Consider the following 23,594-nt stretch of genomic DNA (forward strand, 5'->3'; position numbering starts at 1 on the left):
AATCTCGGCGAAGCGCGAAAACTGCAGAGAACACTTACCTGAGAAGTCCTGGTGCCACCAGCATCGGGAAAAGCTAAATTAATTCCACTACACAGCACTAATTTTGTGATAATGGCGCTGTTTTGAGAATTGGACCCAGACCGTCACAGGCCACGGAGACGCCGTGTGTTCTCGCAAAACCACCGACACGGAACAGGGAGCAAATGGAACGGCCGAGCACGGTCGGCCACTTCATGGTGCGCCACCTACCGTCCCGACGTCCGACACCAAACGGCAGCATAGTTTTTCGCACCTTTTCGCTCTTCCAACGCAACGCCTGCGACTTTAATGAGCGAATGTTTTCTGCTGCGGGCACGGCAAACTGCGGCGAGACCACAATCGCTATGGCCACTAAGAGCAAGAGTCGTCCAGATGAAAAAAAAAACCTCATTAGCTAATTTCACCTCTTTCCGGCCATCGGCCACTTAACGCTCAGAATGACACTTTTATGGAGTATCGAAGTTTCGGTGGAGAGCGAAAATCGTCGCGGTCGTTGTGGGGCAAAGTTAGGTTCTCGATAGGTGGCTTTAGTGGGTGAAACTTCGGCCCTGGTTGGCAGTACGTAAATATTTCGTGGATGGCGATGAATGGAAGGTTTGCTGTTCTGGACAAAGATTTCTCTTATCATGCCGAGGATTGGCATGCAAATTGGGTTTAATAAACAATGATGCATAATCTGAGTAAGATTCAATTAAACATTATCGAACTGAACCTCAAACCAAACTTTGTTTGAAAAAAAGGAAGTGTGAAAAGAAATAAGTTAAGCATGTTCCAAGAACACTCAACAAAGGTGTCCACTTTAGTGCAATTTAGCGCCAGAAAAAAAAACCATTACCCTGAAAACAATCTCGATCACGAAGGCGTCTGTCATGCGGGGTGTGCATGATCCAATCACAACGATGTCCACCGACGGTGTCCTTGTTCGGCCGATATTAAACTTTTGTTACCATCGTCCGAAGGTGTCCTTACCGCAGCAACCCGAGTACACCCGAAGCTTCCCCCGGGGAGCTGCGCAACACCAGAATCGAATTAAAGCGCCATCACATCAAGTGAGATTATTCCAGAGCGTTTTTGTGGCCCGGCTATCGACAGAATCAATTACTGATCGACTGCTGCGTCAGCTTCCCCGGGATTTTTCAACTCACGGGCCCAGGGAAACGGGTCAGATCGACCGACCTAACGGTGTTGCGAAAGTTTCGTCGATGGGTATCACGCTTTTAATACGGAAACCCCGGTAAGGAGAAGTGTAGTAGAAACTGGGAAAGAAAATAATGCTACCAAGTTTCGTCGGCAATTGCTATCGCACTTCGGCTATAAGCTATAGTGGCGCTGGGCACTTTCCTTGGACGCTTATGCACAGCTTTTTATCTCGACCAAACAACACCCAGCGGCACCCAGCGGAGTCAAGGTAAAGTTTTCTTGGAGGTGTTCAGATAGTTTGATGGTTTCGTGCCATTGTTTTACTCACAATGGACTGGCTCAACTATCAACTATCGCATTGCGCTGCGCATTAATCTTGGGGCGAAACATTGAAAAACATCTCGCTTTACGAAACCACAACATTTCACAGCATTTAAAACAAACGATCGATTTCAAAATGCTTTTAATTGGTAATTAATATTTCTTCAAATATCTGCAGAGTTGTACTATCTTAGACGCGTCCATTGAATGCTGAAATGCGGTACAAATATTGTTCAATCGCATCAGCGTACATCCAGATCCAGATTGATAATCTTCAATGCATGCCAATCGTCCGGGAGCGTAGCTCATGTGTGATTGACATTTTAACATCGCCGCATAGCGTCAGCATCGAAGCTTCACGTTTTAAGCCTGCAGAATCCTGTGAAAAGACCGCAGCACGTACGGACTATACAAACGCCATCCGGCATTCGTTAGGCGTGCCAAACATCATTTCCGCATTAGGTGAAATGTCATATGCTCACTGCAGATGAGCAACGCTTAGTAGCCGGCGAAGCACGGCCTGCTGCCACGGCCTGGCGTCGTTTTTCAGCCCATCGCAGTCCGCCAAAGTTTATCCTCTTCCGCTGAGCTGACACGAGCCCAGAGTTCAAACTGTCTTTTTTCGCGATTTTGTTTACCTCGCCGGCCGAGGTTTGCACATAATCAAGCCGATGATGATGCCGTCGCGGAACTAGCAAAAATCTTTGATGGAACCACCGGTGGCTGGCGAAGGCTGAAGCCTGCTAAGCCCCATGTTTTGCGCGGCTAAACGCTCATCATGGTGAACCCATGGCATCCATTGCCATGGCTAATGAAATCCTTCTTCTTGCAAAAAAAAACAAGAATCATTTGTCTCTGTGGCATCAACGGAACGACGCTTTGGTGCGCTTGTTTGAGCGGCCATACAAGCCAGCTACTGTTGAAAGTCGAAGCACCGGAAAATTAGCAGCACCGGAGTGGTTAACTCGCGGATGAGATTTATTATTTTATCAGCGCTAAAATTAGGTACGCTAACTATGCCGTTTAGAGGACTATCCATTTTTTCAACTGTTTTATTTGAAGATTTCTTTCATAAAACAATCAAATAAAAAGCTTAATACTATTGGTAGTGGGAAAAACTATAGAAAATTAAACTCTTAGTGAAAAAAAATACAAGCCAGCATGATAGCAGAATCATCTTCAAAAACTCTCAAACGCCAGACATAACTTCTGCTCGTCCTTAAAGATGAAAAAGCATACATTTCCCGCGCACAATCAGACGAAAGTGAGCGTCCTGTGCCGATCGATCGAATCGCCGATTTATCATTTATTCAAATCGCTTCCCTGCAGTTTTCCCACCTTCGGTTCGGTGGGAAGCCGATGATTCCAATCATTTTCCACTCTAGTGCATCGACTGTGTGCTTCCCATTCACAGTAAACTTGGACCCACCAGCGAGTGGGTCGGGGGTAAAAAACTTCATTCATTGCTCTCATCTTCCGCACACCATTAGCGGTCAAAGTTTGTGCCATAATTCTGTGCCTAACGAAACCAGGCCTCGGGAGTGAAACTTTTGCCATTTTTATCATCAAGCTTCTTTCGTTCTTTCGGTAAGTAAGTTCTTGAACTCGTACCCAGCTCCTGCTGGTTTGCGTCTTCCTGGTCGTTTGACCCGACAGAAAAGGTGATGCTGAGCAACCCATCCTGCCTCTCGTCTAACCCCGTCCGGAGTAAGAGTTTAGCGAGAGCAAATCCACAAACTTTCACCCAGGAACACAAACACACACGCTTATCCTGATCTCCGACCGCCGATATCGTGTGCGTGAGGTTCAACAGTTTTGTGTGCGATTTTTTCGCGCTCCATATGCGCCGCATCGTTGGGGCATCTATCTGGAGGGATATTTGGTGTTTGCTCCAAGCCGGAAGCTGATACTGATGGGCCCAGGATAACGGATGTTAAAGCTGTTTTCCGTCGAATTCGATACACACTTTTGCGCGGTTGATGGAGTTGTTTTCCAGCGCCCCTCGCAATCGGGGCCACTGTTTGTGGCTTTTTTGGCCCGGGAAGCAACCGGATAGTGATGTGTAGCAAGGAATGTGACGAAATGTATCTCGCCGCTCGCCGAAGTGATGTAAGTAGCGACCGCGACCCGGCCCGAGCATCACGTAGGGGCACCAAATTTGTCATCTCGATCGTCAGCACAATCGATTAGGACGTGCACGACAAGACGATGAAGACCTTACGCCAGGACCGGCCGGGGGACCTTTGAACGTACGCGCGCACCGGAAGCGAGCCCGAGCCTGAAGGAAACGCGATAAGTGGCTCTAGACGCTGAAGAGGATAGACAAGACAAACATTGATTTTCCTGCCAACCCGGGCAAGTCCAAAGTAGCGGATGCACCCCTCGTGCGTGATGCTCTAAATGGGACGATTTCACTCGTAACCGCACCGCTGAACGTGGGATTCTCGGCAAACACCGGGGAACGGAAGCGAGTGTTTTGGGTAAGATATTTTCGCACAAAATATTTACATGGTCGCCGGTCGCCACCAACGCCGCCATCGCCCGTTCGGGCCAGAACTAATTTGTCACGTAACAAAGGCCAAAACTTCTCAAACGGTGGAACGATGATGCCGCATACCGGATGTGTGGTGTGGGCCATCAGTGTGGGGATTATGATTGAAGATATAATAAATCAACATCTTATTCACGATCATTTGCTTTTAAATGTTTGTGTGTACAGCTCGAAGAGACAGGCAAACTACCGTTAGTTCGTCGCCCCGGAAGTTGCTTTCTCGTCAAAAACCCATTATGCATACAAAAAGCAGTTTTGGGGCGCGCAATTTAGCTTTTTAAACTACTGTAATACGCGATTTTAGTCAATTCGTTCGTGCCATTCATGTTACCGGCAACACCGTGGGACAGTCAATGTGCGTGGTTACTTAATTATTAATCCTTCCTGCAACATTCGGCCTTAAAGGCGAGCACAGTCTTCTGGAGTTTGAGCAATCAAATCAGTGTCGGCATCAGTGTCTGTGAACCGTACGAAATCGATAATATCGTGCCGATCTTGCGTTGCGTTTACTCACGCAAATGTAATATTCATATCGTTTCCGTGGCGTGTCACGTGGCACGGGTTGTCTTTTGGGTTGATTGGTTCTTCGAATCGCACTCGTGCCGAAAAAAGCCACCCGGCGAACGTGTGAAATTACTCTCTGGTGTAAGTTTCTCAGAAAATCGAAATGGATTTAAATTTATGTTAATAGGTACAATTGGGAGTGAATTTACCGTCTCGGGTGCCCCATTGTGGTGCTCTAGCTGACGTAGGCCAATAATATTTGTCTTTCAATTCTCAATGCGCTTAAAAACCCAGCAAAACACCTGTGGCCAACCAAAGAAAGACGAAATTCGTAACTAAACAAAATTTTAGTCATAAACCCACTATCAAATGCGATTGAAAAACATTAAATATATTCCAAAAAGTAACATCTCTATCGTACATGTTTCGACTGTCAAAAGGCATAGCAAACAATTTATCATTCAGATGAGGGAACGGTTTAGGGTTCTATCATACCCTTCCGAGCAAAGTTGATGCTGTGCCTTTCTGTTAAAAAAGGTACGAATTAAGTCGTTGGATTTGTCTGTCAGTTCATGCGGAGTCCGACCTAAGCTTACCTTACTCATCCTTCGTGAGCTTCGCAGTATAATTGAACGATGGAGCGGATGGATAATCCCAGCGTCTTCACATGGAAAGATACAAGTTTGCGATACAAATCAATCGGATACATCCCTGCGGCATCCGGTTGACCCAGAAACAGAAGAAAATACGAGAGGTCCACCCTAGAGTGCTCTCCGCAATTCATGAAAGTCACAGGAAGTGGAGTGACAAACAACGGATATGAGACTGGCTTCCCCAGAAACCTCAAGCGCTTGGCACGGTCGCTGCGTTCCGACAGAATTATTTTAATCCCATCAATGTAATTGAAGTTTCCGGGCCTAAACATCCATTCTCTTGCTGGTGTCTGCCAGCATGTCGCAAAGCTTACAAGCTCTGTAGCCTATACTGGTTCGCTCCGCAGTGTCGCTCGGTTAACCTTTGCGTCCTTTTCGGAAATGGGGCCAACCGAAATCGTTCGCTGAAGGATCGGCCCCCGGACCGATCCCCGACAATCGAATGTCGATACCGATAACGTCCCGTTTCACACTTACGTACGCAAATGCTATCCTCTCCGCGTACCCCGTAAAGTGGCGAACGTGCAGATCTCGAATATTGTGCTTAGCAGTCATCATATCGATTTGCGGGAATCACTTCCGGTCGTCCGGCTAGCCCGCCGCGTCGGTTGGTACGACGGTCGGTTGTAGTCTGGATGTGTTTTATCTTTCACTTCTGATAACTCGTTCAATGTTCCACCGACCCTTCGGTGGAACGACGGCGTTTCCACGTCTGGACCGGGCGGGGCCCCCCGCCTGTCCTTGTTCGTCCTTTTCCGTGTACCGCTCGCAAAGCGGCGAACCGAAAAAAGAAGAAAACCCGCATCACGTCCCGCGCGATGTGTTGAATCGGAAGCACACCAATAATGTTCCTGGCCCAATGAATGTGCTACACAAGCAATATAGCGAAATTGTTGATCGTATCGGAAACAAAGCGTTATTAAATTTATTCTGCACTTCCTTCGTCACTAGCGGAGAATGTGATCGAAATGTTGTATTGATTCAAAGCTGCTGAAGCTACCTATTATTCGTTATTACTGTCGGGTTTGGTTTGATGGTTTTCGGAAGGCCAACTGGCCGCATCTTTCAATTGCTTTCATTTCATCTAATTACATCATTTTTGATTGTTTGAAATGATTTGCCAATAACTTATTGAAATATGGACTTTTCGATTTTCTAGAACCAAAGCAATCACTATGATGGTGGCTTATCACAACCATAATTAAGAAAACTTAACTATGGTTGTGATAAGTAACCGTTTCCAGATATTTCTCCTATTCAATGCAATTTTAAATGCTGTTATTGATGATGATTTTTTCATCTACTCTATTAACAGAGTCAAGTAATTGAAAACATGCAAGTGAATCTTCGGCTAGACTTAGACTATTTAATAATACAACTAATCACAACTGACGAGACAAAAACAGAAAGCCCGGTAACCAGTTAAAGAAGTTAATTACTGAAAAAAAACTGAAACGGATCTATTACGGCATGACAAGAAATGCCCAGCGATTAATGTGAAATCGTAAAGATAAATTGTTACACTTATGCCTTGTTTTCGAAGGCCTTTAAGAAGATCAGTTCTGGGGGAAAAACTTTCCAATAAAGATAAAATGTTTGTACTTTTTTTATGTAAGTGGTATGCGCATCGTGGCACGATCAATCCATCGCATGCAAGTTGCTCGATACATTTTACGCATGCTGCTCGTACGAAAGATCGCTTGATGGGAACAAAGTAACCGACCCGCCAGTGAAAACAGAGGCAAACGGAACACTGAATTGACGGACGATAGCTCGAATTCCCGTCAGTCGTACGTACGAAACCAAAACATTAGAGAACAGACGCATCATTCAGCTGAAAATAGAACGTGTGACCATCGGAAACCAATTCAAACGGTTTCTTCCGCAGTAAGTAATTTACATTCGGAAAAGTGTGTCAATCAAAAGTAACGGTCCGTGTGTTTTGCCCGTTGGTAATATTTGCTCTGTAGTTCAACGAAACAACGGTTCGAACCATCATTTGTGCTGCACTTTTTGCGCTGGAATAGAGAAAGTCTGCAAATTTCGAACATCCAGCATCCAGCGCACATTCGCAACGGCATTGATTGGGAAATCGTTGAACAGCTCCAGCAGCCTGCGCCGTTCGCCGAGCACGATCAATACGGACGGTCACATATTGTCAGTTCCGAAACGAAAAGCCTCGTTTTCTCCTCCTTGACGAAAACTTGAAACAGTGGTCGTGAAGAGATGTCGAAAAAGCCAACGACGGGACCCGCCCTGCACAAGGTGATCATGGTGGGCAGCGGTGGCGTTGGCAAGTCGGCCCTTACGCTGCAATTCATGTACGACGAGTTTGTCGAAGATTACGAACCGACGAAAGCGGACAGCTACCGGAAAAAGGTCGTGCTGGACGGTGAGGAGGTACAAATCGATATCCTGGATACGGCCGGCCAGGAAGACTATGCCGCCATTCGGGACAATTACTTTCGCAGTGGCGAAGGGTTTCTCTGCGTGTTTTCGATAACCGAGGACGATAGTTTCCAGGCAACGCTCGAGTTCCGGGAGCAGATACTGCGCGTGAAGAACGACGAGAATATTCCGTTTCTGTTGGTGGGCAATAAGTGCGACATGAATAACAAGCGCAAGGTGCCGCTGATGGAGTGCCAAGCCCGGGCGCGACAGTGGGGCGTGCCATACTTGGAAACGTCGGCCAAAACCCGTGAGAACGTGGACAAGGTGTTTTTCGATCTGATGCGCGAGATACGCTCGCGAAAGACGGAAGATCTTAAACCATCAAACGGCCGCGTTAAGGACAGCTCTAAGCACAGGAAGATCAAATGTACGCTATTATAGAGTGTAGGGTTTGATTGCGGTTGTAGGGTGAAGCGATAAAATACGCAGATGTTGGATCCATTATCACGCCGATTTGTTTTCTGAGGGCAGATTGAAACCAGATAGTATTGTGAGAGCAAAAATTCCTTCCGATAACGTCGAAAACGTTATCTACGCGAACAATCGTACAAATATCGTAGCAGGGCTCGGGATGCTAATACTCGTTGGGCATGATACCAGTCCTATGGTCTCTGTTTGCTTTTTGATGTTTTATAGACTAAATCGTTCCACGTGTTGTTAGTTTATAAGCCTAAACCGACCTTGTGATGTCTGATATTGATGCGTGGTTTGGAATTCCATCATTTTAAAGTGCAAGAGTAAAAACAAGCTGTCTACGGATTGGTGAACGTGTGGTTGTCGCTCAACAATCGCTACGTTTGATAAATGCAATACAAATAAAAATATTGTTTAAATAGTGCATAGTATTAATGACTGTCCCTCGAATTTCTCTAACTAAACGTTACTTCATCCTCAACTACTAACAACCGTATCGCAAATGGCAGGTCTCACAGTAATTTGCTGTTTGAATTAAAGCCGTATGAACTCGATTCGGAAAGGCGTGAACGATTGCTAATTAAAGTGAGTGCCAGAGGTCCCGGGGTGGTTTTACGCAGAATTGCCAAGGGAGTACACCAAAGAATGGCATCAACCACCAGCATGCCAATTTACGTAATGAACATGTATTTGGAAGGTTTTTTTTCTCTATTCATATTCGAAAGTAAATAAAAACGGAAACATTATAAACGAAATTCATTTGAATCTCTCTTTGGCGTAGCTTTAATATGTTGGGAACCGAACATATTCGCTTGTGGGTAGTTATGTTATATTTTAAAATTTAAAATAAGTTTTGGTAAAATTATTTAACAGCGCAATTGTAAGCATTTGAAATATATTATTTCTTACGCAGTACTTGAAGTGAGTTGTTCGTTCTTAAACGCGAATGGAAGGCCTCATCACACCCACCACACACACTCGACCGTGCAATTTTCGATTGGATTCCGCGTCAATTCGATCACGCCGCGGCCAGAACACACGATGGGGTTTTGCTATTTTCCAATTTTACCGTCATCCTCCATGCACGAAGCACAGGATCACGTAGTGGAATAAATTTATTTAATCCAATGATCAAATTTATTTCGTACACATCGACTGTTAACATCGTCCAAGAGGGGCCCGTTTTCGATTCCGGATGGTTCCGTGCCTCAAGGCTGTACATCGGCATTTATAGTCGGCAGGAGCCGAGGGGTCCGGGTGAGCGTTTCTTGCACGAGTCATGAAGTTGAAGCTTACGTTCTTATGCTCCTAAGCCCCGCCCGAGCCCGAGTTCGTTGGTCGAAAAGGCAAAGGAAAAATACGGGCCAGTGAGACACCAGAACACTGCGGCGCAGTTGCTCTGCCTGCGATGATGAAGACTAATTCATAGATCATAAAAATTAATCAGTGCCTTTTAGCGCACCGCAGGGTACGGTGCATCGACACAAGCACTGTATCGTCGTCATCATTGCCAGAAATGTGGGGAGAAAAACTTGACCCCGTTCATAACGCAGAAACTTTCATTTCGTTACCCACATAATTCCTAGGTCTAGAAATGCTGGCCGGGCTGAAATTGGGAGGGCAATAAATTTTCTCCACCTTGCCGCCTCATGTGCTGGGCCAGAGAGCGTCTCGTATAACTTCATAAACTCACCACTATCCGGCCACCACATTCGGCTGGGTCGCTGACAGAGGCTATATTAATTATAACCCTCACGCTTTTTGGAGACCGCACTTGCTCCGTTCCAACACGCGCAACCCGGCTAGATGGAACGATAGGTTGTTTGCCTTTTCGGTTTTGGGGCCCCGGCACACAAGACCGAAACTGAAAACAAAACACGAGCAGAAAGGAACTACTCCCGCCGGGGCCATTTGAAATTATCCGGCTTGTCCCGGATAATCACGGAGAAGCAAAAAAGCGCAGAATGGTAATGGAAAAAATGCACACTTCGGTGTCCTTCGTTACGAAAGGTCGGGATTATGCCACTCACGAGCTTCGCCGTTGTTTATGAAACTTTACTTTTTGGGGTTCAATTGCCCGATTCCGTGGGTCGCAAGTTGGTAGCGCGAGGTTCGAAAGGAAGCAACTTTTAACGTTGACACGGCTCTTTATAAGCGCTAAGCGATTAAAACATTTTACTTATAGCGATGTCGCAAGCTCATCCTAATCTTCATCAATGCCATCACGCACCGTTTCTCACTCATTTTATGCTACAACCTTTTTTAATTTTACCCTACTCTGTACAAAGCACGTCGACGCTGCGTGCATATGACGGAAAAATGGATGGACCTTGACCACTGGTACGTTGATGGAAAATATGCAAAGTTAATAGACAGTTTACATCAAACCTGTTTACTCGTGAACCACTTGATACGTCCATGAAAAGCATCCTTTTTTACACCATCATCATTACTTAAAATCTTGCCAAAATGACCCCTTAGCAGGTACAACTTGCATTCAATAATAGTACGCTGCTCTGATGTTTGGCCAATGCTTTTTTCCCGAGCCGAAAGTGTTTTATTGAATCAAAATAAAATAATAAAATGATTTCTTTCGTCCTTCGCGTATTGCTCGGTAATTAATTACCTTTTTTGGACATTCATTTCCGGGAAAGCCATTATTTTTTTAAATCAGTAATTAAAATTGGGCCGCCGTGGATTACCGTCCGTACACTCAGGGTGTCACTCAGAAGCTGGTGATGATGATTGCAAATCGAATATTGATTGTTTAACTGATTGGGATGTTGGTCGAAAATGTTGATATGCGAAGCTTTATTTTCATACGCATTTGGCACATCATTTGGAATGGTCAATTTGTGGACTTTTCCTTGCATATATTTAAAAAAAAAATGGAACATCAACGGAATATGTTGAATTGAATTTGTAATCTAGGTTATAATATCGTAGCTGGAATTTGGATAAGTTCAATTGCAGTTACTATTACCACATGGTGTACGTATGTTCCGAAGGAGCATGCACTCTACAATGGCAGCATTACCATAAAACCATCAGCCATTTATTGGCAGCAACTAATAACGTCATCAAATAATTTTCGCGAATCTATTAACTCGGTCTGAAAATCATCATTTTTCCACCGGAACACCCAAGTTTTCCTTTCATTCCTGTGTCGAAGGGAATCGTACCATCGTACTCAGAATCCTGCGCTGTAGACTGCCCAGGCTGTCCACTGGCGCATCATGCGCACACATTTCATGAATTATTTATTCTCCGTTCGGGCTTTATTCAATCACCAAGCCACCCGGAAGCCTCCGACGGTATCCGGTGCACCGTAATAACACCGGGCGGTCGCCGAGTCCATTGCCGGCGGGCCAGCATAAGACCGGCATAAGCCCGGGATGGTTAGCCGCGCTCAACTCGCCATCTATGCCAGCCGATCGAACGGGAGCAATTTCTTTTGTCAAACATTCACGCGGCTTTATGGGCACTTCTCCGCGGGATCGTCTGTCACTATTTCCGAAAGATCCTCGTTCGCGTTCCGACGACGACTCGCCGCCTAAGCCGGAAGGATTTTAATTTCAATAATCCTGCTCCTTTGCGCTTTCGGGCCCGTCGGCGGGTCGAGCGACATCCGGCACGGCTGCTTGCTGTCGGCCAACGTGCATTTGCAAGCAGCACTTGCAGTTCCGGTCCGTGGTCCGTGGGCTTGGGACGCCTTTCGGGCAAACAAAAGGCGAAATGGAACAATTTCTTTCCACTGAATTGCAATGTGCGATGTGATACGCCGTTTGGGTGACCGTTTATACGCGCGCTTCCGGTTCACGGTAGTCCGGGTTTATGTCTGTGTTCGGTCCTTTGATAACGTCACTGCTCACCGGAAAGAACAGCGGCTCGAATACACAATGAGTGTGAATTCCATTTGCAGCCAATGGATGCACATTTTCTTTGGAGTATTTCGCCATTCGGCGCATTGGGGCTGAGACTGTGATTGCGGATGCTATGGCCAGTTTAGGTCGTCCGGGGTGACTTCTTCAAACAGTGATCGCTCTCAAACGCCGGCGATCGCTATTAGTTTTTGGCACCGGAAGACGTTAGAACCAAACAAGAGATACACTGTACCATTTTTCTTCGCTTCCCGAGCGCCGGGAGATGATTTATAGGCCGCTTCACGGTGGTTGAATCCATAGAACTCACTTTCAAACGTCATCGCCTTCGACTGTTTCCTCGTTTATCCATTTTCAAATTGATAGTCGCGTGAAAGGCTTCCGACTGGCCGCCCAGTAAACATCATCAATCAAACAAAGAAGCATCCACCCGAAAGCCTTAGCATCACACGCACGTGACACGTGACGACGGCTAAAGTGCGGGATGCTGTGTGGGCCGTCCAGTCCCTAGTGACGCCACCCACAACGCGCCCAGTGTCTTCACACCCACCCCTGATGAGTCGGGCGTGCAAATGGGCGAATTGTGCCATCATTTTGCAGCTACTGCTGCGCCGTACTCCGTTACTGGTTGGACGCGGAACGGGCCACAGCATTTTCCCAATGTCCCTTAATGTTGCCACGCGGGAGATAGATGGCGCTGCTGTTTATGCTGCGCAAAGTGGAACGATTGAAGTTAAACTTTGGCAAACTCCCGCGTGTGCGGGCGATCTTTTCGTCGTGGTAAATGGGTAACAAAAATGTGAATGATGGATGTGGTGCAGTCACATTGTTTGAGAACATTTGTTTGACTATAAGTGCGGGGTTGTGCTTTCTTATGCAAAATGTTGGTCACTTCGTTGCCGTTGTGCCATGTACACACTAAGCTAAGCAGTTCTAATGTCTACTTTTGATAGATGATAGAAATACCAATAGAGTGGATATGATAAATAGAATGAAATATAATATTAAACTTAATCAATGTTAACTAATATTATACAAAGAAATATTTTTGAGAACAGCTATTGAATAAATAAAAAAAGAAAACATGAATATGAAAAATATGAAAACAATAGGTCAAAAGGATTATCAGTTTAAACATCAACAGTCGAACAACACGAATATGAACAAATTTATTTTAGATTTTTTCTTTTGCTGTCCCTGTATCCAACAACGAACGCTAAATCCTCCGCCGAAGGGTCAATGGACCGTGAAATGACCGTTAAACTGCTGTCACCATTGCCACAGATGCTCACGAACCGTAAAGGGACAGGGGGGCCTCAATTTTCGTGATAAGAAATTCTCCCCCGAGGGAAGCTTTCTCCGCGGTTGAAGGGCGAACCAGTGCCATGTGGCCATATAGCATAAAGTCAACCAAATTTAATCAAATTCCATTCTAATTTGTATGTGTTTTCCGCTTTCCTTCACAGCTCGTCTCGGCCAACCCCAACCAGCGCAATTGGCGAGGGATTTTGATTGCCCTCCTCGTAATTATCGTCGTGCTGGCCCTGATCGTAACGTCTGTGGTGAGTATCGGGCGTTGGGCTTCGTGTCGGGATGCGTCACCGTGGCCACCGTTGGCCTTATCCCAGGAGCCACGGATCATTGACCACCGCGTCGATGGTGGCCCGGACCGTCACATCCGGTTCCATGAGCCTGTCAATTAGGTCCATGATTGATGGTGTCGCTTTGCAGTCGGCCGGATAGGCGTACTGCTTCCGTCGCTGCTGCTCGATCGTCTTCGCGATGTTACTTTCGTCGAACGGCATCGTGCCGGTGATCATTATGAACAGCACACACCCGAGCGACCACATGTCGTGTCCCTGCGGATCGTACGGGATGTTCTGGAGCACTTCGGGAGCCGTATAGGCGATAGAACCACAGAACGTAGCGCTGAGCTCCTGCTGGCAGCACTGCTTGGAGAAGGTGAAGTCCGTTAGCTGCAAATAGCACGGGTTGACGAGCAGAATGTTCTCGCACTTGATGTCCCGGTGGCAGTAACCCTGCCCGTGCATGTACTGAACGGCCAGGGTGAGCTGGTGGAAGAAAAGCCGGGACCGGCGCTCCGAGATCCGCTTGTGCACCTGCATGAACTGCAGCAGGTCCCCGTGCCGGCAGTAGTCCATGAACACGCACACGTACGGTCCGTACTCCTGGATCGAGATCACGGACACGATGTGCGGATGGTTGAGGGCCAGCATGGTGACCGTTTCGCGTGCCATCCACCGCTCGTAGTCCTTCGATATCTTACGCCGATCGATCAGCTTGCAGGCCAGCGAATGCATCGGGCCATCGACGCGCGGCGAAGGTCTGTAGACGGCCTTGAACACCTTCGAGTAGGATCCCTGGCCAATGCACTGCCCAATGATGTAGCCCTTCACGTTCAGGATGGTCTTTACGCGCGCCCTGTTCCAACTTGCCAACCAGGGCCCTTTGCATTGCGGACCGGAACCAATTTGTGGCGTTGAACTTGAATTTTCGTTCATTTCGCAAAATAATTTGGCTTCCAAATAGGCAACCGTTGGTGGAGAAAAACAAACGGTCCGAACGTAGACGGTACGGCACGGTGCAACGTGAAAAGCAGCTACTAAGGAGTAATGAAGCAACTGTCTACTATGATTTACTTCTATTAGCTCCAGCGTTGCTAGGGTGATTATTATTTATGGCACCATCAATTAGTTGTGATTTATTACTTCATCGGTTGTAAAGTTGCCACTGGCCAAATGAACCTTTTATGATGTTCGGCCAGTACTTAGCCATCAAACATCCAGTCTGATTATGTCGGTTTTAGATGTTTGTTTGGTCTAAAGAAATACGATATTTTTTAAGCTCCAATCTATCTAGTAAACATTGCAAAATGCTTTGTATTAAATTGTGCAACTGTGCATCCTAGTTCGTTTGAGCTTACGGAACCTGCACGTTGTATTTTGGTAAGAATTTTTCTTCTATAATACACTGAGCCTAAGATACGTTTTTCAAACAAAAAAGCAAATTTTTCATATTGTGAAAGTTCAAGCTTTTAATAATCGGTTTTATTTTCCATATAATTTGTTCCTGGTGGCCAGACGAAGCGGAAAATAACGATTTGACATTAATCTCAAACGTCAAATCGTTTATGAGTGCGCGGATTCATATCCCATACCCCAGTTATAATCGAAAAACAGGGTGGTGCCAAATGTACATTTTAGAACAAATCTAACCCACCACTCGTAGCATAAATTGAAGCGTACAAATTATGCGTTTCATGATATAAAAAAATCTCCCCTTAGCTTAAAAAGTTTTACAATGTGTCCAAGCTGTAGGTCATGCGCAGATTTTTTGGCCCCGACTCGTACCGCTTGCACCGTAGCACCTAATGCAATTTAACACATCCTTGAAAGCAACACCCTCGGCCGAACGCTTCGCTATTCCAATTCTCATGATGATTGGATTCGCTCTCAATTCAATATACCGCATAATTCAATTTACTGATCCTCGGCACCGTTGGCCACTTATTCGCATTTTCTCCTCTCGCAGCAGCTCTCGGTGAAACCGTTTGTTTTCGGGGTGCTACAGTTTTGCTGAATCTCCACCGAAGGATAGCAAACCGCTTAGCCCACTGCCCCGTTGACTTCGTTTTACTTTGTCCCCACAAACTATCGTTCTTCGAAGGAGCAACCCACTATAAGCGCAGCGTCGAACATCCTTGCTTACGATCCTTCGTGTCCTTGAGACCGGGCTGTTTGTGCCACTCGCGTTGGTGGCCATCGTCATGATGAATGTTTGTCCCTTTGCCCACACACCGGCAAATTGTCTTCGGTCGTGGAATTAGCTTCCTTACACACCGAGGTAGCTTTGGTCTGCAGTAAATGTTGGAGTTGAAAAATGTTGCCCACGGAAACTTTTTCGCCCAAAACCAAGGTAACTCCAGCCCGTTGAAGGGTTTTCCCAGTAGAGTGCAACGTTCGTTCGTTCACTTTGTTGCTCTTTGCACTTTTATGAACATGTTTTTCTAACTTCATATTGGACTGTTCAACTTGAATAACGAAAAAAAAAACTTCGTAAACTCAGCTCATTACTCGAACTCGGAAGAGGAAACGACTAAAGTTTCTACATTTTTCAAATTCGGCAATTGAAGAAAACAACCCATGATATAAAAAGTCACGATGTAAATAAAAAGAGTTCCCCCTAGGCACAATTGTTTACCATCAAACCGATTGGGGAACCGAGCAAAGTAATAGAAAAAATAATGAAAAGGACGGCTCTAAGATTTAAACGGAAAACAACCGTCGCAAGCAGGTTGTTTACATTCTGTGCGCATTCTGTGCTGATGTCCTTCAGTTCTCTAGTGTGCCTGGGGCGTAGTGAAAATGCCCCAATTAATGGTCCGTCATTTTGGCTCCAATCGTCCCACTTATCTTTAACGGACTACCTTTCGAGCATAAAAAGGATCTCTCCGTTCAATGGTATCACGCCATCCGATCAGAAGCGGCCACTTTTGCCTTTCTCGAGTAAAGTCCAGCATTCGGCTGAAGAGCTGAGATTATCAACAAATCTCAAACGCTCGTCCGGAAGAACCATTCGGCAGTAGTTTACTTGGTTTTCTCACAATTTGCGTTCCGTAGCGTCGGGGAGAGGTAAATTTAAATCCTGCCGTCATCGGCACACCATCATCGGCATCAAAGAAGTTAAATGTGTGACACAATTTATTTAAACACAGTTTAAAACACTCCCTGGTGTTTTCATAATTACCTGCGCGACGCCCTTCCCGGAAGGGTCCGGGCAGCCTTTGAATTATTAAGCAATGCATTGCTTCGCTAAAAGTTGTGCGGTTTGTTATGTTGCCCCGTTAGTGGTAAACGGAGGCGCCACATCGTCAACATCGCTGGCGGTAAAATCGGCCATTCGGTCACGTTCCTTTCCGGCAGCTTTCAGCTTCAGCATTACATGTAATTGCTTTTTGGCAACGGCTGCGCCCATTTCCTGTTTGGTGGCCGCAAACTGTCGGCCATTTTGTTTCGGAAACGTTTTCAGAAATGGTAAAATAAAGCAACTAGTGTAAAAATTACAAATTCTAAAACGTTCAGCAAGATGTTTAAAGGACTTTCAAAGGACCGGTCACGAAGTCGTTCAAGGCCATTAGCCGAACCAGCAACGTTCGTTTTAATGCAAAGTCATTTTTGCTGCTTGCAATGAATATTGAAAACTCTCAAACAAAGTGCATTAGAAAAGTTCGGCCAAAAAATGGTTCAGCAAACTTCCTATTTCTGGTCCACGACACCCGGTTCGCCACCACATGCCGGACAACAAAGGTCCAATGCTTTCTAGTTTATGCTGATGTTTAACAGTTCGGGCACGTCGGTCACTTGCATTCCTGGCCGATGTGTGGTATGTGGGTTGCATCGGGCTGGTAAAAGCAATTTCGCAACACACATTGCATATGTATATTGATTCTGATTCAACTTGTTTAATTAAAACTTTCAGGCCGGCATAATTGGCATAGATAACTTATCAGCCAGCTGAACACATGCTGTGACAAGATAACTTCTCGTAGTGCTTTTTGGTCGTTTTGATTTGTTAATAAATTAGTCATTGAGAAGAGTTTGTTACTTTATGATGCATTTTACCCCGTTTAAGACAAACAGGCGTAAGAAAATATAAGCAACCATTTTGTGTTTCAATTTATAACATAACGAAACAATAGAACAACTGAACACTCTCGGATAGAAGCATCATTAAAATTAAAATCTTTTGATGTCAGTGCCCAAACATTCTCGTTTTCCGCCGTGGTGTTGTGGAGAAAGAACCACACTCGTTAAACCTTCACCGGCATATCGTGAAATCAAAATTAAGCGCTGTGATCAAACGCGTCAGAGTAAATCGCCCGAAGGACGCCACGAACGCACCGAGTTTCGACGATGACCCGGCCGGATTCAAATCGTTGGGAAAACATTGTTTGCACAGTGCTCATCTCACTCGCATCGAATCCACGAAACACATTCCGTATGTTGCCGCCCAAAACATGCTGTGGTCACGTTCCACCGCGGTGACCGGGGCTAATGCTGCGCCGATGAATCGACGGGTCGGTGTTTGGTGCATCTGACGTTTCGACGACCAGTACACCACTCGGACGTTATTGTAGATTGCCCTAGGGAGGGATGGTTCGAAGCTAAGAGAGCGCCTAGTTTCTAGTGTGTGTGGTTTCGTCGTTAATTCAAACACAGTCAATCGTTTTTCGGCTATTTTAAATAAACCCCCGGGTGTGCTCGATGCAGCAATCTGGCAGACTACCCCGGTACACGGTACGTTGGTTGAAACACCAGTTGGTGCCCAGAAGAATGTTGGATCCCAACCCTGGCACATGGAACCTCATTTTCGGAACAACGACATTGTTGCGTTTTATCGGATGGTTTCAATCTTAATTAAAATACGACCGAGTGGGTCCGTCTTGTGAAAATCACGTCTAATCAAAGTTGAAGCTGCTGCCGGTGGAGATACAATGTTCGCTGAAACAAAACAGCAATAATTATACCGCCCAGAACACCGGACAAGTACCGACATGAGTTATAAAACAAGATTACCATAAAATTGGCAAGCGCCCTGAACTTTCTCGAATAAACATTGTAGCTGTTAAATGGTCCAACATACCCACCCGTTACCTATTTGAATTGAAATAATGTGAATCTATTGACCGAGCGACGATCGGGTCCCGGGAAATCCTGTTTACCCAGGACTTTTCATCTGGCAAAGAGCACCTTCAGTGACCATGTTTGCTCCTTTTGAAGCTAATGATATGTTCACAGCCCTCCCGGGGGCCCTCGGTGTGTCAAACCGTTCTATAAAACGGATAAAATGGGTAAAATATGACGATTAGCTTAATTGCTTCGAGATCAAACCGTTACATCAGCGAACGTCGGTGGAGCTCCAAAACCCGGCGGCATACCATTTTATCGTCTCCGTTTGTAGATATTACGCAGGACCCTCCGTGTGTGGGCCGAATGTCTTTATCGAAGGCGGTGCCTTCTTCATCGTTGGAACCTTTCTTGGGCAAGGAAGACCGAACGCAAAGACCGGAGTCGTGCTCGTTTAAGTCAAGCATCAATTGACGCCCGTGAATGGTGGCCCCCGCTCGGCTTCGGGTCCGAACCTGTTGTCCCTTTTATGATGTCAAAACCCTGACCCGTCGTGTAAGCGATTTCATTGCCCGGCAGCTTCTAACCCGGCTTCTTCCATCACCATCCATCCACCATCCAGGTACTGCTTACTCCGCCGGATGAGGGACCGCGCGTCAAGGGACAACGGATACGACTGCAGGACATCATCGATGGGGAGTACGCACCGAAGAAGCTCAATGGAAGCTGGATTGGTGGTAAGTAAATCGCTCCGGTCCGGCTGTGTGCGGTGGTAATGGTCTGGTTCAATTTCCAACGCTCGTAATCTGTTTAACTATTTCTTTGTCGCCCTCCGACAACGTCACGACAGCGGACGAGTTCCTGTACCAGAACCACTGGGGTGAGATAAGTTTACTCAGCATGAATAATCTGTCGGAGCGGGTGCTCATGTCCAACACGACGGTGGTAAGTAGTAGGGAAGGTCCATCCGGATCAACCCATTATATTTTCGCTATCGGCTATTTTTCAAACTATCCACTTTGCAAATGCAAACTTTTCAAATAATAAATGTTAACGTGGTTAACTTATTAAAACACGATTTAGTAATCGAATAGTTTAAGTAAACTAATAGCCGCATGTTTATTGATTTGAAGTCAATTTGAAGTCAAATGATAGTGTCCTGTTGACTTGTCAAGAAAATTTTCTTGCAATTTTGTAATACATTTCAGTTTTTCATCAAGTTCAACTAGAGCTCCGGCTAAAGATACTCCAACTATTTGTAGGTGGACTAATAGAAATTTTTCGGGACAAAAAATCAAGCTCATCTTTTGCCTAAAGAGTGTTACCGTGCATAGATTGTATACGAAAAATTTAAAGAGAGTTTGCAGTGAAACAAACAATCGCACGATAGTACAAATCGTTTTTAATTTTGCGAGCCACACGATTGATAGAAGAAGATTGGACTGCTAAGTCACATGGTCAGTGACACACTTCATACACAAAATAAACTGCCCAATCATTAAAATATCATAGTTCAATTATAAAACAAGATAAAGTGAAAAAATTCCCAAAGTTTCAACCTCAAAAGATATTTGAATCATTTGGGCAGCGAATTTTTTTCTTCACTAAATTCATTCCTTTTAAACCAATCTGAAAGGCTAAAAAGTCTAACAAAATATCAATGCGTTAAAGAAGGCGAGACGAAAAGCTACCATAATGGCCACCATCGTGTTCAAGGCGACGATTTGCGCAGTATCTGATCAACCACCAAAGCACTTCCAATTATTCACCAGCGCCCACCATTTTTTGCTGTCTGCCCAACCATTTTTTTTTTTTTTGCTTTGGTTCGTATTGTTACTTTCATTCACGAAAACAAACAGCTCAGGGGTCCGTCGTCTCCATCAACACCATGGCGCTGAAATCTCAATCTAATTTGCCAAAGTGCAAACATTCCAGCCCGCGGATCGAGTCGGCGGAAAACGGAGACCTCGAAAAGAGCAGAGCATTCCGCCGAGCGCCAAGGGATCAGGAATCAAAGGGCTAACATGACGCATAATGAAGATCGCTCGCGAAATATTTAACTCGGTGTTAAAAGTTGTTTGTGCCACACGGTGAAGGGCGCACCGTCGTGCGGTCTTTGCCGGTGGCCCTTGGGAGCAGGTTGGGTTGGCGTCGGAACTTCGGAACACGAATCTCAAGTCGCCAAAGTGTGCCAGAGCGCGCCGGAAAGCCGGCATCCAGCCGTCATCAGCCGTCCGTTGGTACGGTAACCGCAACTCGCAAAGGCCCGATGAAGTACGTCAAGTACACTTTCTGCAGGACGAAAACTTTCCCAATTACTCTCCCGGTAGCCCGGTAGGAAACAAAGCGTCCTAAGTCATCGAACGGTGGCCCAGCACGCACGGGATTTTCAGGTTAACTTCGTAGGCCACAGCCGAGCCATCGAGGAGCAGAGAGAGCCAGCATGCGCAATATCCGGTATGCCGGTGGTTTTGTGGACCGTCAAAATGGCGAAAACGGTGGCGAAACCGCAAGGACCGGAAAATATTGTTTAGTTCGCTTGTTACACACGGCGTCAAACTCTGCGTCTGCGTTATCCTCATCGCAGCTCGATGGGGAACCCCACGGGGTGGCGAAATTCCCTATTTTCCCGGAGAAATGTTTCGCCTAGTGTTTTGAGATTTGAAGAAACAAAATAGATTGGTAAAGGTCTCGGGGTTGTGGAAAGGTTTCAGAACAGCAGTACTTCAACTGGCGTCAAAAAGGTTGCTTACTCTTTCTTTTATTTTCTTGTTCCAGAAAACACTTGCTCCGGTCAAGTTTTCCATCTCCGCCGATCGGCGGTACATTCTGTTGGCCCAGAACATGAGGAAACTCTTCCGACACTCATACTTGGCGCAGTACACCATCTACGACATAAGCACGAGGTATGTTCCGTTTCTCAAAATAACTCATAAACAAGCCGCTTCCTGATGAACCCCATTCTGGTGGCTCTGTCTTCTCTGTACCTCTCCCTTCGGGGCCCGACAGACAGAAAGGCACATTACACTGATGGATGAAACGATCGATGCCCGTTTTTTCGGCTATCGAAGCTCTATCGGAGCTCCGGATGTTTGTTGTGTCCCAGATATAATTCCTTTCCCTTAAAACTTCCGCCCATTAGCCGGGTGGCCGGCGATAAAACTAAAACACAAAGGTCATTTCGCCGGCGTCGGAGGCGCCAGGATTAAAGGTTTTTAATGGACGTTTGATGTGGGGTGCAAAATTAACACCGGCCACCTGACCAGGATCACGGGGTCGGGGTCGTTCGGCTGGAGTGGGTCCTAGCGTTGGAGAGTGACGTCGGGGAGTTTAATGGCCCATTAAACTGGAAGCCAACCCGACAGCTGCCAGCCGGCGGAGGACGCCAGCCTCGGCGATAGTGGCTCGTGACTACGCTACTACTGGATAGCGGCACTTGAAATCCCCGAAAACCGTAGCTCGCTGTGATCAATCGGTGTGGCGTTTGAGTGACGTGACATCCGCTTGGCACTGTGCGAATTATGGTGTCGTTCTGTGATTGAATGGGCTATATGATTTTTATTTATCCACTCGCGAAACAATGTACCACAATGGTGACGCAATGTGCTGCTGGGGGTATGTTTTTGTTGTTCAACCAGATGGAACCAGATCTTTCAAAAATGAAAAATGATCTCAACATCAGCAAAAGTGTTGCATAAGTAAATAATAGTAAATTATGTTTAGACAGACAGTTAAAAGATATGTTTAATTTATGATTTTTGTATAATTTGGATAATTTATTTGGATGGATTCAAATGCTCTATAACGGAATTGCTGAAAACCTTACATCGTAATCCTTATCGAGTACCTCAAGTATTTTTGCTCCGCAATGCTTGTTTCTCTGTTTATTGTCCTTTGATTTTTCTTCTGGGTTTACATTTGAAGTAAAAATTCTACTAGATAAATTAGAAAGGTTTTATACGATATTAATTATCTACTGAGTTTTGATTAATTCTACTACTGTCGGGAAAAAATATCTGCAAATAGTCGTCTCCGATTTATAATTATTATTTTGTGATTCGTGATTATTTCGCAACAAATTACGCCCAAATCGCCTTGAATCATCTGATTTAGCATCATGTGACTTCAGGTTGTTCGCTTAAGTCAATAGACCGCTACGAGGACACTGTTTAATGTTTCAAGTGAATATAAGAGCCGAAACGAAGAATGTTTTGAAGACTAGTCCAAAAATTAACTTTTTGGACCTTTGAGAAATTTGGAATCATTGTAGATATAGGTATGCAATACAGCAACGTAAGGATTACTTGAAAAGTTAGATGATATGATACAAAGGAAAGCAATGATGAAATGAAAGGAATATGATAAAAATTTAGAAGATTAACAATTTTTCAAGCTATATGCAAATTCCCGTTAGTTTTTGTTCAACTCCTGTGTTCGCAAGACTGCTAGTATACAGAATTAATTTCCAAAGTGAATAGATTAATTGTCTAACACTTTTCCCAATCAAGTCGAAGGACCGCTGTGATCCGATGGCGGGCAATGCCGCACGTAAAAGAACCAAACAGAACTCGCCCACATCAAACGGCGAGATGAAACAGTCTTTAAGCACTCGCGGTCAATTACGCTGCAATTAGCGTGCTTTGCAATGCTGATGATTTGAACGGTTTGGCCCTTCTACTTCGCAGCGAAACGATCCAGCTGGCGGTCAAGGCGGAAGATGACGAATGGCCGTGGCTGTTGCACGCCGAGTTCACCCCCAAAGGGCAAGCCATCGTGCTGGTGTACAAGTACGATATCTACTACAAACCATCGGCACGGGCCCCCCAGACCTACCGGCTGACGAAGAACGCCGTTCCCGGAATCGTCTACAATGGTGTTCCCGATTGGCTGTACGAAGGTGAGTGCCAACGGCGATCCGTTTCCGACACCGATCCACCCATGGACACCAGATTTCGATTTCGACTTAAATAGTGTTGATAATTATGTGATTGCG

At 45.6% G+C, this 23,594-nt stretch overlaps 2 protein-coding genes across 2 annotated transcripts in view; both read left to right on the forward strand.

Annotated features, from left to right (window-relative positions):
* Window positions 1–23,594, forward strand: part of LOC128269690 (venom dipeptidyl peptidase 4) — a 60,100-nt gene that overhangs the window by 20,735 nt on the left and 15,771 nt on the right. The window contains exons 2-6 of the mRNA XM_053007077.1: window positions 13,421–13,516; window positions 19,224–19,338; window positions 19,452–19,546; window positions 21,380–21,507; window positions 23,287–23,498. Coding sequence (XP_052863037.1) covers window positions 13,421–13,516; window positions 19,224–19,338; window positions 19,452–19,546; window positions 21,380–21,507; window positions 23,287–23,498 — 646 coding nt within the window. The remainder of the gene's footprint in view (window positions 1–13,420; window positions 13,517–19,223; window positions 19,339–19,451; window positions 19,547–21,379; window positions 21,508–23,286; window positions 23,499–23,594) is intronic.
* On the forward strand, window positions 7,017–8,426 carry LOC128269692 (ras-related protein Ral-a-like). The gene is made up of 2 exons (XM_053007078.1): window positions 7,017–7,095; window positions 7,179–8,426. Exon 2 carries the CDS (start codon window positions 7,435–7,437, stop codon window positions 8,038–8,040), a length of 606 nt encoding a protein of 201 aa, XP_052863038.1. The 5' UTR covers window positions 7,017–7,095; window positions 7,179–7,434; the 3' UTR covers window positions 8,041–8,426.

This window comes from Anopheles cruzii, chromosome 3 (genome assembly GCF_943734635.1).
Source record: "Anopheles cruzii chromosome 3, idAnoCruzAS_RS32_06, whole genome shotgun sequence".
NCBI lineage: Eukaryota > Metazoa > Arthropoda > Insecta > Diptera > Culicidae > Anopheles > Anopheles cruzii.

What these genes read in the sequence shown, in the direction of transcription:
- LOC128269692 (XM_053007078.1), top strand. Translation starts at nt 7,435, where the DNA reads ATGTCGAAAAAGCCAACGACGGGACCCGCCCTGCACAAGGTGATCATG.